Source organism: Protopterus annectens, chromosome 11.part0, assembly GCF_019279795.1.
Source record: "Protopterus annectens isolate FY-2018-M chromosome 11.part0, PAN1.0, whole genome shotgun sequence".
In the NCBI taxonomy this organism is placed as follows: Eukaryota; Metazoa; Chordata; order Ceratodontiformes; family Protopteridae; genus Protopterus; species Protopterus annectens.
In genome coordinates this window covers 138,263,126-138,281,572 of record NC_056745.1, presented here as the reverse complement: position 1 = coordinate 138,281,572, position 18,447 = coordinate 138,263,126, and the positions used below count along the sequence as shown (strand labels likewise).

Sequence of the window (18,447 nt, the reverse complement as noted above, 5' to 3'; positions counted from 1 at the left end):
GGATTATAGAGGATTTTATAGGCCATAATCAGTTGGTTATACTGGATTAGGCTGGGTAGTTCAAGCCACCCAAGCTGATTTAGATTGATGCAATGATGTGTCCTAAAAGGCAGCCCAGTGGCAAACCTGGCAATGTGGTTGTAGCAAGTTGAGAGTTTGTTAAGGACAGTCTTGTTTAAATTCGAGAGTAGAGGGGATGCATACAGAAGGATTGAAAGAAGGTGAGGGCGAGTTATGGCAATTTTAGCTGGAGGGGTTAGGAAGGCTTTTATTCTGTAAAGAGACCCTAGTTTTTTATTGATGGTTTTGATAGTTTGGTTAACATGTAGGTCAAATTTTAGATTATTGTCTATGATGACACCTAATAGTTTTGTAGAGGGGTCAGGGGAGATTATTGTGCCATCATTTGATTTTATGGTAAAGGTGAAAGCGGTAGACCTACGTGTTGGTGAAAATAACAGAATTTTAGTTTTTTTTGCTTTAGGATCAGACGATGTTCAGAAACCCAGTTTTCTATTGTATTAAAGGTGGTCTGGGTAGCTGACCATAACTCTACTGGAGATGTGGCTGAGCAAATCAGAGTACAGTCATCAGCATATTGGATACAGCTGACTTTTGGCATGACAGTATAAAGGTCGTTAATGAAGATGGAGAACAGCAAGGGCCCTAGTATATAGCCTTGTGGTACTCCAAGGGTGTTAGGTAGAAGGTTAGAGAGTTTGTTCTGCCAGAGGACAGCCTGCTGTCTACCATTCAGGTAGGATTGAAACCATTGAAGCGCTCCAGTATCAAATGAATAACACATGCCAGCCAATTGAGTTGACTAATGCTTTGGGCATGTGAAAAGTGTTCTGAAGGTTTGGAAGCTGGCTGGCTGTTATATCCTTGGCCGGATACAACCCATATAGCTCAGTATATAGTGATATAGTGATCAATATGATGAACATTTTCTCATCTCCCAGCTTACTTTCTACTGCTCTACTACTCTACATATTTGTTTAGCAATAACCCCATTCCAACACTTTCATGTAGTGTAACAAAAGTTTGATATCTCTATAATGCCCACAATTGTGACTGTGTTCTTTGATTTTGTACACTGGCACTAAAATGTTTATTCTCTAGTCCTCTGAGATTCACCTTTTTCTCCATACCACTAGGGAGCCATTTCTCCCTTAACTTACCCAACATCTTTGTTACATCTGCTGTGACTTCATCTGAGCCTGATGCTTTCCCTTTCTTTATCTTCCCTAGTGCTGTTCTTAGTTCTTCTAAAGTATGTTATTCTTCCTTTTTGCCTCTGATGTCCTTTGGGTTGGTAAGTATGTTGTTGATAGCATCCCTTACGCATGGCATCTAATGACTATGTTCTTTATCTTTCTGTCTTTGCCTTACAGCTTGATATAGCATCTTTGTGCTATCTGTTGAGTCACTTTCCAGAAGATGATATAGTGTATGTGATGCTTTGTTCTTTGATATTGCAGCTGTTATCTTATTCTCTTTGTTAGCCAGCATTTATTCCCTCTTAGTCTGGGAAATCTTTTTTTTTATCTTCCACTTTTTCCTGCACTCCTTCTTTATTTTGATAACTTCATAGACTTCTGCATATCACCACTAGTTTTCCTTATGTACCTTACCTCCATACCTGGCTCAGTCACATATTTGTTCTATAGTTTTCACACAAACTATTTTTTCAGATACTTGTTCAACTCCACCTATTTTCTCTTCTTCCTGACAAGCTATAACCAACAGTATTTCCTTGAACTCTTGTACTTTTGCTCCAGTCATCTTCCATGTCTTCATCCTAGTTTCTGTTGACCCTACAGCCTTCTCTGACAACTGCTTGCAAGTTATTGTGGCCATCAGAGGTTTACATTGTGGGACGACTGTTTCAGTGGGGATGACTTTGCAATCTCTGACTCTACCCCAATGTTCTTTCCTTACTAGGAGGAAGTCTACTTGAGTTGCATGTGGCCCACACATGTATATGATCTTGTAAGTCTCTCTCTTGTTGAACAATGTTTAGGCCACCATCAATCCTTTTGTCAGACAGAAGTCCAAGATGGCCTCTCCTTCTTTATTCATATTGTCTCACCTATGTAGACTCAGGCAGTTCTCATATCCTTTTTCTGTCCCTCCTGATATGATCATTTAGGTACCCCATTGTCAACATCAACTCATGTTGTCCTGCTTTATCTATCAGGTCCTGCAGCTGCTGCCTGAATGCACTTTTTCCTCATCATCACAATCCTGCAGGGAGGCATAGGCTGAAATTATTAATACTGTCCTATCTTTACAAATGAGTCAGTTTGCCATAGTCTATTGCTAATTCTAATGAAATCCCTCACTGTCTTCAGAAGACTCTCCCTCACCACAATTTCCACACCATTTCTAGTCTGTCCTCCCCCTGAGTAGTAGACTCTGGATTCCAAGCCAAGTGGCTTTGCTGCATTGCCCTTCTACCTCATCTCTTGGATACATATAATGTCCAGTTTCCTCCTTACCATTGTGTCCTCTTCATCTAAGTTGCAACCTGTCTGTGAAAATATATTCAGTGTAGCAATCCTTAGTTCATGTTTGGCACGTTGATTGGTTTTATGTTCAGCTTTCACTCAATAAAGCTATTATAGAGGTAACCCAGGCTAGACAACTGGACACTGGTTGGCCAGTAGCTTATAAATATAGGGCTGTTGACCTTTATGGCGGGCACACACTGGTTGGTAGAGGCATATAGACCTCTCCCACTGTTAGACTGGGTCCCTAGCATTGGTCACAGTAGGCCAGGTCCTCAACCTACTTATTACTGGCAAATAGTCAGGCTCATTTTTGACAGCATTAGTCAACATGACCACATCACCTAGAGCCAATTTTTATACTCAGTGGATAGCCCTGACACAGTGCACAGTCTGTGATCTGTGTTCTCTTTTCTAGTGGATACCATACATCTCAGCTGATGCTTACAGTGGTTGGTCTAAGCAACTCTCTCCTTGATAAGTACCACCTCGAGTCTGTGCTGCAGCCTGTGACTCCATTTACTTTTGGGTAAATTCTGTTGGCATACCTCTTAAGTTTAAAGTGGAAACACCCAACATGTTTTGGGAGTTGGGAGGAACCCCTAAGAGACATGGCCAGAAGTCAGGATTAAACCTGTACCTTGTACCAGATAGGCAAATACCTAAACCATTATGCCATTATTCACAGTACAGAGCACCAAGCAGAGACTGACACATGCCAGGGCAAACTGGTGGAGCTAGAAAGACAGGTTAGACAGAAGATGCCAATTTGTATCTTGTAACTACGATCTTCCTTGAAGAAAGATAAAAGTATTCTGATTGTTAAGATTATAAATCTTCTTACTGTACTTATCACATCTAAAGAGAATTGGGGGTAGGGTTAAAAAGCGTAAAACATTATGAAAATAAATTTTAAAACTAAAGTAATAGAGTATACTATGAAAATGAAAAAGTAAAAAAGAAAAAGAAAATTAATTGGTTGACTCCATGATAACTGCACCATTGGAGTTTGAATTATTGTCTAAATTTAAAATTAAATGTTCAGGATAAGTTATGGTATAATTTAGTATTTCCACTTAATTTATAGATATTCCATCAGAATGAGAGTGCAAATAGTTAAATTACCAACTCTGAGTAAAGTGGACAGCAGACCTTACTATTCCCATTCACTGGTTGATCTTAATATAACACCCTCTGCAATCACACACCTATGGGTAATCTGTACATTTAAACAAAACAGTCTTCCAACTAAATTGGAACTGCTCAAACAATATAAGAAAGGCAAAATGGAACACTTAAAGTTACAAAGAAAGAAGATGTAGATATGACACTTTTACATGCAGTCCAATAAGAAAGCTGTTAGCATAAAATAGGTCACTGTACCTGGGGAAATAATTTAGTAGGTCTGACATAATGAAACACATAGAATATTATGCAACCAGAATAAGCAAAAGCGCACTCTATGCAGTTTCTATGGCTTTTGACAGCTAAAAACCTACAAATAAAATTGTGACTCTTAAAGATCATGAGCAAAAGGATTTTGTGATTCCATACATTCCAGTGAAGATTAATTTATTTCACTTATATTCACAAGCTTTTATTCACCCTCACCAAAATCCCTTAAATTGAAACACCTTAAAATACAGAGGGGAAAAACGAGCCTGCCATCAGGTCCTCAGTGTAAGTGGTTACCTCAGCACTCTCTTAACTTTATGTAATCAGCTCTTGAAGAAATAACATATCAAGGTAGGTTACATAAGTCTACGTAGGACAAACACTAGTAAAACAGCCTCTCATCCTCTATCATCTCTCCACAAGGAATTTAACATACAATAAGGCATGCTATTTTCAGTTAAATGGTATTTGATGAGCTCATTTCCAGTGGACTGAATGGCTGCTGTCTTGTGTATAGATAAAATAAAACTGGCTAAACAAAAATAAGAAGTGCAACAAAACTAATAATAGGTATTCTTTAAGTACAGTTTTCTGCACGTTACCTTCTGTTTTTATCCTGAGTGCTGTGCGCACTAACGCAAAAAGTGTGGCATTAAACATGACTGTTCCATCACTGTTCAGAGGCATATTCATGGAGACTAGTCGCTGGTGAGTTAAAAAAGGACAAAAAAATTAACAGTGAACAGAGTCAAGACTTCTAAGATAAACTATTGCAGCAAGTAATACAAGCAGTAAAAATTATTTATACATATAAGAAATCTTTTAGAAAAAATGTGGCAAGCAATTACGTGTAGGGACACACACACACACACACACACACACACACACACACACACACACACACACACACACACACACACACACGCATGCACGCACACACACATGCACAGATACACATACTGCAAATCACCAATAGTGTCTAGTGAATACAGATTTCTCACTAACCACATTCTGACAGACTGAACAGAAAATCAAAATGGTTATCAAGTGTAAGATGTAAATCCAGCACTAAAAGCAAAGCCTAATATCTCAATCAGACTTAAAAAAAGGATAGAGAGAAAAGCTGAGAGAATACTTCATGACATCACAGTGAATACTTTCTTGTTCTGTAATCCTTTACAAGCACCATACTGCAAACTCACGTCTCATGTTAAGCACTTTTTTGTCACACTATCTTGCTAAAGAATAGTCAGCTGTGCCATAATTATTATGAAGGTAAACTACCATCTCCAGAATTTGATTTGGTTGTTTCTTTCTACCCTGATTTGATTGTTTTTGTGTGTACCATCTCCACAATGATAAAATGTAATTTATATTATAACCTTGTACATGATGACATATTAATTTTTAATTTTTCACCAAAGATGTTATTAAAAGTGAAAACTAACTGTGCTATAGGATCCTCTTGTAGGTCTGCACTGAAATGCCACACACCATAAAACACATGCTACAGTTCGCAAGCAATAGTAAAACAGTATTACAGTTAGAAAATGTCAGTAATGCAGGAATAAAGAAGTTATGTACTTACCATAACAATTCATCTGTGTTGTCGATCTTCATTTATCTTTGACATATGGGTTCGGTTCCAAGCACGGGAACCAACTTCCCCGTTACTACAGCCCACGAGAACCAAAAACTCTTGAGCTTAAGTCCTACCCAGAATGCTCCTCTCCAATTTACCTTAAATCGAGTTTGCAGATAAAACATGTCAGAACATAAACTTGATATCACTTTAGTGGAGACCATACCTAGTGTCGTATATGTAAAAACGTATAACTAGGACCATATTTCGTTCCACCAGGAGGTCAGAATGGAAGGAGCATGGAGGGAGGGGAGTCAAAGATAAATGAAGATCGACAACACAGATGAAATATTATGGTAAGTATATAACTTCTTTATCTGATGTTCTCATAGGTTCATAGGTAGGTACTAGGCTATCGGCCCTGGGGCCTATACAAGCTCAGCCAAAAAGGTACCCTGGCTTTTGCCACCCAAGAAAATTATTTTCCTGTGCCACTGTTGAGCAGAGCCAAAGAGGTGATCCCCAGGGTGAATTTCCTATTTCCCATCCAATCATCAAGATTTTTCTTGAAGAGTGCTAATGAGGAGCTTTGTTTGATATAGATAGGTAGTTTATTCCAGAGTATGGGAAGTCTCTGGGACAGGAATCTATCCCTCCAGCATGTTCTGTTTATTGTGGTGACAAGGTTTAGGTCCCTAAAGCATGTAGCTCGGAGGGATTGGGATTTCTTTAAGTGGAGCATGTCCAACAGCTCTGGGCTTGACATAGCTTTGTATGTTAGGCAGAGATCACCTCTGGGCAGGCGATATGCGACGGAGTAAAGCTGGAGTTTTTTGAGACGGTTCATGAGGGCATCTGTTTGAGGCCGGTAATCCTCTTTGTGAGGTATTTCTGCGGCCTTTCCAGTTGTTGTAGATGTCTTGTGAGGTACATACCAAAAGGGGCATTGTACTCTATAATGGGTCTAATGAGTGATGAGTAGGGGGGAACAATTACCTCTTTTTTTCTGGATGAGAAACCTTTTGTGATGAGGTGTGCCACGTAGAAGGATTTCCTGACTACTGTGGCGATGTGATTATCAAAGGAGAGACTACTGTTAACTTGTGTCCCAAGGTCTCTTATCACACTTTCGGTGTTAAGTATACTACCACCTATGTTGTAGTTCATGGGTACAGAGATTTTACCAAAGGGGATGACAATGCACTTTTTAGCATTGAGCTTGAGGCCATGGCTTTGACACCAGGCATCTGTCTCAGTGAGGCCCTTTTGTAGGATGTCCACATCGTTAGGAGTTTCGATTATGGCTCCTAGTTTGCAGTCATCTGCGAACTTCGTTAGCCAAAGACCTTCTGTGTTAACCTGTACTTCAGAGATGTAGGTACCAAACAGGAGAGGACCCAGGACTGAACCCTGTGGCACTCCACTTGTCATTGGTCTGAAGTCGGATTTGGAGTCTGCTACTTTCACAGTGTGGTTCTGTCAGTGAGCCAGTTGGCAACCCATCTTGTGACATAGGGATTTATACCTAGTTTAGTGAGTTTATCTATAATTCCAGAGTGGGGGATGGTGTTGAAAGCCTTGGCAAGATCTAGATAGGCTGTGTGAACCACCTTACCCTTGTCTACGGCTTTGGTGACTGCTTCAAAGAAGTCTATCAGGTTTAGGAGACATGATCTGCCTTTTACAAACCCAAATTGGATGGGATCCAGAGTTTGGAGATTACCAATGTCTTTGTTTATAATTTCCATGATGATACGTTCCATGGCCTTGCAGACCAGGCTCGTCAGGCTAATGGGGTGGTAATTTCCAGGGTCTGTGGTGGCTCCCCCCTTGTGGAGTGGGATAACTGTTGCTGTGCGCCATTCAGCAGGCACAAAGCCTGAGGTGAGGCTATGATTGAACATGGTACTTAGGTGGGGTGCCAGTTCGTTCTGTAGTTTGTGTAGAAAGCAGCCTGGGATGTTGTCTAGTCTCATGGATGCTGTGTTCTTGGCTTTGGAGAGTGTGATTTTTACCTGTGCAGCCGTGATTACAGGAACTTTGCATTCTTCCGGTATACAGATGAGCTCTTTAGGGGGTGAGAGGGGGGTAAAGTTAGCACTGAACCTATCTGCCAGGATGTTGGCAATATAAGTTGGGTCTGTATATTTAGTGCCATTGTGCTGTAACTCAGAGCAGATCTGAGTGTTGCCATTGAGATTCTTGACATCGCTATAGATTGCTTTGTGGTTGTCTTTAGAATCAATGGCGATTTTATTTTCGTAACTAGTTTTGGAGGATTTTATCAGGGATCGCAGCTTCTTACTGAGGCTGACCAGGGAGCTCCTCCACTCGTGGGATTTTACTCTCTTTTGCAAAAGTTTCTTCCTTCTGTTGTATAGTTTGTTTATGGCAGGGGACCACCAGACTGGCTTCCTTTTTTTGGAGGATAGTGTCTTTTTCATTTATTCCTTGACATATGGGACAGAGTCCCCAGCTACCTTATATCTTGGGAGGACTCACTGAAGGATATTCCTGAGCACCACAGAAACAAATGATGCTCTTCCCCTAGAGACCAAATCCAATCTGTATTGAGTAATAGAGGTATGTGGGGAAGTCCATGTCACAGCTGCACAAATATCATCCAAGGAAGCCTTAGAATGAAAAACTGATGAAGTAGCTATTGCTCTAGTAGACTGTACCCTGACAGGTCCAGGCAATTCAACTTTCTTCTTGCTGTATATGAAGGATATACAATCTTTTAGCCTTCTAGATAAGATAACTTTGGATACTGGCTTACCCATTCTGGTATTCAAAAAGGAAATGAACAGTTGGTCAGATTTCTTAATGTTTTTCATTTTATGGAGATAAAAACGCAATCGTCTATGGACTTCCACTAAATGTAAACAGTATTCACCTTTGTTTGAGAAATTGGGAAAAAAGACTGGTAAATTGATTGTCTGATTGATATTTGTTTCTGACACCACTTTTGGAAGAAAAGAAGGGTTCCTTCTCAAGGAAACTATCTTTGTGAAATATCACATATGGTGGTTTACAAGACAGAGCTTGAATATCTGAAATTCTTCTGGCAGAAGTAATAGTTACCAGAAAAAACAGTTTTCCAAGATAAACATTTTAGGTCACAGTTGGCAGCAGCCTCAAAGAGGGAATGTACTATTGTCTATAACACTAAGGAAAGATCCCAGGGTACAAATATATCTTTATATGGAGGTTTTAATAACAATGTCCCTCTAAAGAATGCTTTGCAAATGTTATGAGGATTAATGAATATCTCTTGAATCCATTATGAAAGTTTATAATAGCTGCTAGCTGAACCCTAACAGTAGATGAAGAGGGCTCCTTTTTCAAAGAGTAAAGCTAAAAATTCTAATATTTTGTCGACAGGAGCGGAGAAGGTCAATGTTATTATCACAGGCTCAGTAGGAAAATCTTTACCATTTACTCTTGTAGAGTTTCCTAGTGGAGGGTTTATGTGATGCCAAAAGAGTCTTACAAACTAGACAAGATAGGGAATTACACCTGGGAATTAGTGGAACTGGAGAAGCCAAGCTGTAAGCCTGAGGTTCTGAAAATTTAGGTGAACTAATCCCTCAGGATGGGACAGGAGATCTGGATCTGGCTCCACAGTCCAATGTTGCTGAATCAGATAAGGCCAAAGAAAGGGGAACCAAATCTTTCGAGGCCAGAAGGGAGCAATGAGGATTACTTTGTTCTTCAACCTGATCGCTTTCTTTAGGAAGTGAGGGATTAAAGGAATGGGGGAAGGAGTGCAGAAGTCTGGAGGGTCAATCATGCAGGAATGCATCTCTCGGGACTACACCAGAGGGGGGCCCAGGGCAAAGTAGCTGCTGCACTTGATGTTCAGGGGTAATGCAAATAGGTCGCATCAAGGCTGGCCCCAGTGAGGAAAATTTTTCCTTATCACTTTGGGATTGAGAGACCATTCGTGAGGCAGGAGAATGCATCTGCTCAGTTTGTCCACTATCACAGTGGAACTCCCCGGAATGTGCATTGCTGTCAGAAAGTGGTTGGAACAGATCACCCACTGTCACACTCTGACAGCTTCTCGACAAAGCGGGTACGACTTGGTTCCTCCCTGCATGTTGATGCACCAAACTATCGACATAATGTCTGTTTGAATCCCAATTGTTCCGAAGGGGAGAGCAGTTTAAAAGGCTTGCAACACTAAAAGTACTGCCCTCAGCTCTAGAACACTGATATGCAAGTTGGCCTACATGGGGGACCAAGTACCGTGGAAAGTCTTGACCAGATAATGCTCCCCGAACCCATCTGGGAAGCGTCTGTGGTCACTATGGTTCAGGGTTGAGATGGAACAAAGAGACGGCCCAAGAGAATTTTGTCTGACTAAATCTATCAAGCTAGGTCTTTCTTGCAATGACTGGTAATCAAAATCTGATCTGGCATTGGCTAATACAGAATGCACCACTGAGAAGCTAGAAGCCACTGAAGAATTCTCATGTGAAATCTTGCACGAGAAACTAACGTAATGGCTGCCACCATAAAGCCTAAGGCCTGCAAGACTAGGCATGCAGCTACTCTCTTGTTCCTGACAATCTTTTCTACTTAACAGGGAAGCTATGCAAGTATTGGTATTCAGCACCACTCCTATGAACTCTAACGTTTGTGCTGAAGTCAGTTGTGATTTTTCATAACTTACGATAATGCCCAGATTGGTGCAGGTCTGGAGAGTGTAGTCTCTTGCTTTTTCTAGAAGATGCCTGGCAGGAGTGATAATGAACCAGTCATCCAAGTATGGAAACACCCAGAATCCCTGGAGTCTCAAGTGAGCTGCTGCTACTGCCATGCATTTGGTGAACACCTTGGGAGCTGTGGTGAGGCCAAAGGGTAGAGCTTTGAACTGATAATGATTGTCTCCCAGACAGAAGCAGAGAAATCTTCTGGGGCAGTTGTCTATTTTTATGTGGTAATACGCATACTGGAAATCTATTGAGCACATCCAATTGTTTTTCCCTAGAAATGGGAGAATAGACTGAACCGTGACCATCTGGAATTTTGTTTGTTGAACGGACTTATTCAAAACACTCAAATCCAAAATTGGTCTCCAGTCCCTTGTCTTTTTTGGCACTAAAAAGAATCTTGAGTATATTCTGGATCCTATCTGGTCTGATGACTCTTGGATGACTCTTTTTTGAAGAAGTTTTTGAATTTCTAGCACTCCTGGTTCTCTCAGACTGGGTGGAATATTGGGGATTCTGTTGGAATTACCTGAAAGAGAAAGAAAGGGTATGGTGTATCCTCTGGTTATAATCCTTTGCACCCAAACATCTGAAGTTATTTGAAGCCAGGCATGTTGGTGCAAGGATAGATGCCCCCTCGACCACTTCCAGAGGAAAGCAATCAGGCCTCTTTTCAGGAGTGCTGGTAGGGCTTGCCAGGAAAGCAGTCAATGGAACTCTGATTTTGTGGACCACCTATGCTGCATGGATAGTGTCTTCCATTAAAGATCCTTCTTATGCCCTTGGGAGAGCCATTGCCACGTGCATCCTGAAAATGCCCTTGGGACTTTTTATGGTAGTACGCGTCCTGAAGATCTATCGAGCACATCCAATTGTCCTGACCCAGAAAGGGTAGAATGGACTGTAGCGTGACCATCTGAAACTTTGTTCTTTGCACAGACCTGTTTAGTCTGCTGACATCCAGAATCGGTCTCCGGTCCCCTGTCTTTTTTGGTACTAAAAAGAACCTTGAGTAAGTTCCGGATCCATGCTGGTCTGCCGGGACTTCCTGGATGGCTCTTTTTTCTAGCAGTTTTGAAACTTCTATTACTGCTTGCTCCTTCAGATTGGGTGGAACATCTGGAAGGGTCTTCCTTGACTGTAAAGGGGGTTGATGGAAGGGAATTTTGTAACCTCCGGATATAATTGGGTACAGCGAAAGTCTTCCCCCAACTGCCTCCAGAGTTGAGCAGCCGGGCAACCCTTCAGGGATGCTGGAAGGGCTTATCAGAGAAGGATTCTCTGTTGCCCTGGTTCTGTGGACCCCCCTCTGCCACGAGGGTGGCATTTATTATTATTGTTTCTCTCTCTGCCTCTAGAGGAAAAATCACTACGTGTGTCAGGCAAGGCTCCCTGAGATTTACGGAACCACATCTTCCCACTCTTCTGACCCTTGAGGTAAGGTCTAGAGGGAGTGGAAAAATGGACTCCCATGGCAGAGAGAGTCTTGCCTTCTTGCTCACACCTAGTCAAAGTGTCTTTCACCTGTGGTCCAAAAAGAAAGGAACCATCAAAGAGAGTGTTGGTGAAGGACGCTCGAAAGAGTTCCGCAAAGTTACACAGCCGCATCCACGCATGCCTCCTAAGGGCCACCCCGGTACCAGCGGCTCTACTCGCCCCATCGGCTGCATAGGAAATCAGCCTCATGGAGGAGTTAACAATAGAATTAAGCGTCGCTAGCTCGGAAGCTACCTTGGCTTGTGCTCCCTCAGCTGTAGGATCTTGAAGGGTATCTCCAAGCTCTTTAAGGAGATCCCTTTGAAGTCGGATAAAATGACACAGGTAGTTCAGTGACCTCATAGAGAAGGTCGCTGAAGTGAACATTCGCTTCCCATATCTGTCCATCGTCCTAGACTCCTTGTAAGGGGGATGGACAGATGAAGAGGTCTTCGCTAACTCTTTTTTGGTGGCTGCTGCTACCACCATAGCATCAACAGGGTCACCTTTAGAAAGGAACTGCTTATCCTGGGGTGCTGTAATGAATTTACTAGGTCTCCTCAGAGTTGGTTCCACTGTATCCGGAGCTGACCAAGCCTTTCGAGCCACCACTGTCATAAGTGGATCGAAAGGTGGAGACACCCAGGAGGTAGAAGATCGGGAACCGAAGGCATCCAGAAATACAGACTCATCCTCAGAAGGGGTTAGAGGATTCCAGTTCCCCCTCTGCTTAAGCATTTCTAGGATGTCCGAGAAGGAAACATCTTCAGAGGGGGATCTCAGGGACCCTTCCGAATCATCTAAGTCTGTATCAGAAGTGACAGACTCGGGGGAGTCAATGTGCTTCCTCTTACACTTTTTCTTCTGAGGGGGCTCTTCTGAGTGATCAGGAGAGGCCTCAGAAGAGGAGGAAACACCCAATGGGGTGTCCTGGAGCATCGGTTCCCTACGCTTAGGGTCTGGAGGAGGAGCAGAGGTTGGCACAGGCACTACAGGGGATAGAGCCGGTGGGGCTGATAGTGGAGCTGACTCAGGGGACAGCACACTCCGCATGACATCGAAGGCATCCCTGCCACGATGCAGAGAAAGCTCCAGTTGGGAAGAAATAGGAATCTTTCTCCGCACCGAGGGAGATGGCTCCGAGGCCGATGTAGAAGCCGAGCTCACCTGCGCTGAATCTCCAAGAGACAGAACGGGGTCGGACAAGGGTCCGATGCCACTCACCCTCTCGGAGCCGACGAGGGAGCCCCGGCGCCCAGATCCCTCGATGGAAGGTACCACAGAAGGAATCGGAGCCGACATTGGAACCGAAGGAGATAGAGTTATCGGAGCCGACGGTTCCACTACTCGAACCCCAACGAATTCCGGCTGCAAACTCACTGGAGTCGGAGGAGGAACATCAGGAGAAGTGGATGGAGCCGATACCTGTTGAGGAGGGCTGGACAACAACTTAGCTAGTGCCTGCGACTTTAGCAACCTACTGACCACTCTCTCCACATCATGATCTGACAGTCTAGAGGATCGAGAGGAGTGAGAGGATCGATGACTAAGCTCACTCTGAAATAAAGGAGACCCAGGAGCCGAATGTATCAACTCTAGTGAAGGGGACCTCAGCCTCTTGTGGTTCCGCGATGGCTCCGGAGTCTCTGATGGAGCCGAGGGGGAGATTGCCTTGTCGGTGCCAGCCGGAACCAACGTAGAAGGTAAATCCTGAACCGAAGACGGCTCCAAACTTGGAGCCAACGGCTTAGTGGATTTAGGGGATTTCACAGGCTGTGAGCTCTTGGCCGGTGAATCCTGGGGTTTTAAAAGACCCCTAAGAATCATCTTATTCTTACGCTCCTGCAGGACTCTTGGACTAAAGGCATGGCAAATAGAACAAGAGTCCTGCAGGTGCACAGCACCTAAACAATAGACGCAAGAAGTGTGCCCATCTGATAGAGACATTTTCTGACAGCATGAGTCACACTTCTTGAACCCAGAAACCTTGGATTCCTTTGACATTCTTAACAGTAGAAAGAAAACCAATTATAACAACAATAACAAGAAGCAATATACAGTCTACAAAAAACACACCTACTAGAAAGACTATAGCTAAAGTTTTTTTTTTGTTTTTTTTTTAAAGATAATAGGAAAGCCTGTAATTTAAACGGTTAGCCTATAAGAAAAAAGCAAAAGGAAAGCCTCTAACTTAAATGGCTAACCTGACAAGAAAAGGTAGGGGTGGGGGAGAACTCTCTAAGTTAAACGAGTTTAAGGGATAAGGGGTAGCCTCGAGCCAGTAAACAGCTCTCGAACTATTGAAGATGGCTGAGTCAGAGATGAGGATTGGGTCCGATCCCAACCAGCAAGAACGAAGGTGAGATAGAGAACTTAACATCAAATTTTGTCTGGCCTCTTGGGGATGGGTTCTATGGTGTCAGGAGCCTTCCACAGCCACTGAGAGATCAGCAGGTGGAGTAACCCAAGAGGCAGAGGGTCGAGTGCTGAAGGCCTGCAGGTATACTGATTCCTCTGAAAACTGCTTTTTGGGATGTCCAGTCACCCCTCTGTTTAAGGATCTCAAGGATGCCTTCAAAGAAGACATCATCCAGGGGTGACTGTGTGGAACCCTCCCCTTCATCAAAATCGGTGTCTTCTGTGATGGATTCCTCCAGGGTATCTAAGTGTTTCCTTATACACTTCTTCTTCTGAGGAATCTCCTCAGTGGAATAATCTGGGAAGGTATCAGAAGAGGAAAATACCCGAACAGGTGTCTGCTGAGGCTTTAGCACTCTCTATTCAGGTGCTGAGATTGGAGGAAGCTCTGGTCCAGAGGAAGGATCAGAAATCTACTCCGACAGGGAAGGAACAGACTGAATGCCCACAGTGGATAAGGCCCTCTCCATAGCCTGGAAGGCTAGCCCCATGAAGAGGGAAGGGAGCCTGCGACCAAGAAGGACAGCCTCAGAACCGTGGTCACTCCCCGCTCCGAAGATGTCGCACCCGAAGCTGAAGCCGGGGTACAGCTAATGCGTGCCAAAGCCCTGAGTTGCAGAGATGGCTCCGAAAAAACTGAGTTGAGTCCTGCCCCTTCAGAGCTGACAGCATAGCTATGACTCCCAAGAACTCTCCGGATCCGACACAGCCAAAGAACTCAGGGTAGAAATTGGTGCTTGAGATGCATATCTAGTTGGAACTGAAAGAGTCGGTGCCAGGAAACTCTGAACCAGACTCTCCAAGGCCTCAGAGGAGGTTAGAGGAGGAAGAGTAAGACAGGTTACAGAAGGAGGGGATCTGGCATCCAAAGAGGCTGGACCTGAGGATGCACTTACAGGTTCCCTTGCTGTAAGGAGCTGATCCACCAATCTGAACACATTTAATTCTATTAGGCTCCTAGTGGAATTAATAGACTGGGTAGAGGGGGATTTTGGTCTTTCCAAAAATGGACTGGGCAACTGACCAGCAAAAGAGTTTATGAATGGGGAATATCTGGTCCTATGTCTACCCAAGAAAGAAAATTCAGGACATTCTGCTGGATCCGAAGATATCGGTGCCACAATGAAAGATGGCGCTGAGGGTGTCAGCTCCATAGGTTGGCCTAATATTTGCTCTGATAATTTCAGCACCAGTAGAGAAGTCTGTTTCAGAGTCAAAGTGGGCACTGAAGTAGCCTTTGAAGAGACTGTTGGTTCCATAGAAATGGCAGAAACCAAAGTCCTCATTTTTTTTGTCGTCGATGCCCAGGGAGAAGCTGTCACTGACTGACTCCTCTTTTTTGTTTTGTCTAGTTTGGAGGATGAGAATGCAGAAGAAGGGGAAGATACATTTGTTTTACTTTTACCAGAAAAGCTAGGTAAGGCCTCCTTTAAAACCAGAAGCTCCTTTAACTTTGTTAGCCATATCTTATAGAAGCAGTAAAACAAATAGCAACAGAAAACTAGAAGAGAAAGGGACAGGAAGGCTACCAACAATGGTAGCTAAGAGTACCAAAGTACAGGAGACTACCAACAATGGTAAATAGACTACAAGTGTAGGGAGAAATACACAACTAAAACTACTACAACTTTTATTTTGTTTTTTTTACTTTTACTTTTTCACTTTCAAAGGGATAGGAAAAAGGAAAAATACTATCAACAATGGTAGTCGCAAGTACACCAAAATGCATAAGGGAAGGAAGGAGAGGAGACAAATGATTTATAGAAGAAAAGGGTAGACTGAAGGAGAAAAATCAACAAGCTATATACTAATAATAATAATAATAATAAAAAAAAAAGTAAGGCTATAGCAGAAACTTTAAAACAGAACAAAAATACTGAACTTAGCTTGAGAGCAATTTGGCAACACATCTGTCAGAGGAAGTGGCAAATGAGATCTGAGGTAAACTGGAACAGAGCATTCGAGGTAGGACTTATGCTCGAGAGTTTTTGGTTGTCGTGGGCTGTAGTAACCACCAAGTCAATTCCGATGCTCAGAACTGAAGCCATAGGTTAAGGAATAAATGAAGATTGACAACATCACATCTGCTGTTACTCCTGATCTTTGAGAATTTCTTGGTTAGATCATAACTGTTTTTGAATGACATCCTTCCTGCACAGACAGTGCGTGGCATCGCTTTTAAGTAGTATGCTACTAAAAGTATCCTACAGCAAGTGGACAGGTCAAATTCCAGGTTACAGTTCGGGTGTCCCACATGGCTCTGCCCTAGACCCATACTTACTAAGATTATATCTTTTTTCGTCTGAGGTGTTTTACAGTATATGCAGATGAGTTCAAAATGGGCAAACTGATTACATATGTAAATGGACTTGACTAAATTTACCATTTGGACACAGCAGAATAATATGCTGATAAATACATCAAAAACTAAGCATATGAGATTTGGGAGACATAAATTGAAAGGTGAATATTTAACACAGCACACAGTGATTGAAACTGTAGATCCATTTAAGGACCTGCATATATGGTTAGATCCAGCTTTGAGTTTCTCTAATCATATCATCCAATTGGTTAATGACAGTTATAGAACTATAGCTTATATAAAAAAGATTTATAAAGTCTAAGAAATTAGAAATTATAAAGTCACTGTTAAGATAAATTAGACACAGACTTGGGTATGGAAAAATGGGTTCCTATTAGATCCGAAGATGCATTCTATCTTGGTCGAATTTAAAACAATGAAAAGGCAAAATAGCGAATCGGCTTTTAAGTGAATTATTTTCCAGGGAAAGAATTTGCTTGGCCGCTTCTGTTACTTTGCCATTTTCAGCACTGTAGTGCGATCTCAGAGTTGGTATATTTAAGTAGGGGGATGTGGGGGGCAAAGCCCCCACTTTATGTATTCTTTCACTTTTTTTTCTTTTTTTTTTTTGGAACAGCGATTTTTTTCCCTTGGAAAAAAATTGCTGTTCTGAGCTTTTGAGATTGTAAGCTTGCGTTTACATGGGGTTGATTATTCATCATTCGCTTTTTTAAACGTTCGATGATATAATATAGACCCGGAAAAATTATATGGAAACCTTGTGAGAAAACAAGCATGAGTAAGCTGGAAAGAGTACAGTGGAAATATAACAAGGGCATCCGTGGATGTGAAAATTTGACTTATTATGAAAGACTAAAATATCTGAACTTATACAGTGACTCATACAGATATTTAAAAGGAGACCTTATTCGGGTATATTGGGCATTTAGGGACAACTACCTCTGTGAATGTTTGGGTTAACAAAAAGTAGTAGAGATTATCATCAGACAACCTATGTACAAGATTCTATAGGAATGAGAAGTGTACTAATTGTTTGTCTGTGAGAATATCTGATGTATGCCACACAGTATCAAACTACATTAAAGAAAGTATTAGTTTAGATAGTTTTAAGAGCAGCCTGGACACTTACTATGTGAGCAACTTTTCTGGTATATTGGCAGGCTAGAAGGGCAAAAAGTAAAAAATGCACCAAGATAACACACAGCAAAACGTTTAATCACAGCAAAGGCTAGAAGGGCATTATCCCATGCTTGAAATATTTGTACATATGTATGTATGCATGTATGTATGTCTCTTTTTAGGTCTGGATTGTCTTCTTCAGTTATCAATATTCTTGACGACATTGTCAAATATATTTAAACAGGTACAGCAAGCCATCACATTCTCGTTTTTTATAACACACAAATGAAAAGTTAATAAACTAAGGAAGAAATTCTCTTCTCACTATGATTCATAAGGTATCAATCTATTGTTCAAAAAAAGAGTTTCATAAATCCAAGAAGTTAGAAGGAAGAGGAGGCAACCCTGCTAAATGATAAAATCTCAAACAACTAGCATTATATTTGACACATTTTCAATGAGGATACCTCAGTCAGCAGGTTGTTTTTCTTTGAGAGCAAACAAAGTTTATTAGTGGTGAATAGAGGGGACTCTGCTTAGTTAAGTATTTCATTTAGCATTGCCTTTTGAAAACCCACCCTAGACTTAGAAACTGTATCCAAGCTGCAATGTTTGAAAAACTGTGACATTAGATTGGTTCTCATCAAAGCAAATATGCTGAGGGGAAGTTCTTCTAAAGCATGCAGATCATGAGAATACCACTCTTTAGTGAAATGAGGCCTATGTTTCACTATCAAGGACTTCCTGCAGAAATGAAATACCTTAATTAGTAACACAATTTGGTTAGCCAGGCATATTTAATTTGTTTAGTGTTTTGCTTACCTTGCCTACTCTTGGCAAAAAAAACAAAACAGTTAAAGGACTTGTGTCATCTGAGAAATACAATAAAGATAATGCAGCATGCCT

General features: G+C 42.0%; 1 protein-coding gene across 5 annotated transcripts in view; it reads right to left on the bottom strand.

Moving 5' to 3' along the window:
• Nucleotides 1–18,447, bottom strand: part of LOC122815212 (voltage-dependent L-type calcium channel subunit alpha-1C-like) — a 2,602,552-nt gene that overhangs the window by 485,703 nt on the left and 2,098,402 nt on the right. For all 5 annotated transcript variants that reach the window (XM_044087523.1, XM_044087521.1, XM_044087522.1 and 2 more), the window contains one exon: nucleotides 4,508–4,610. In XM_044087523.1, coding sequence (XP_043943458.1) covers nucleotides 4,508–4,610 — 103 coding nt within the window. The remainder of the gene's footprint in view (nucleotides 1–4,507; nucleotides 4,611–18,447) is intronic.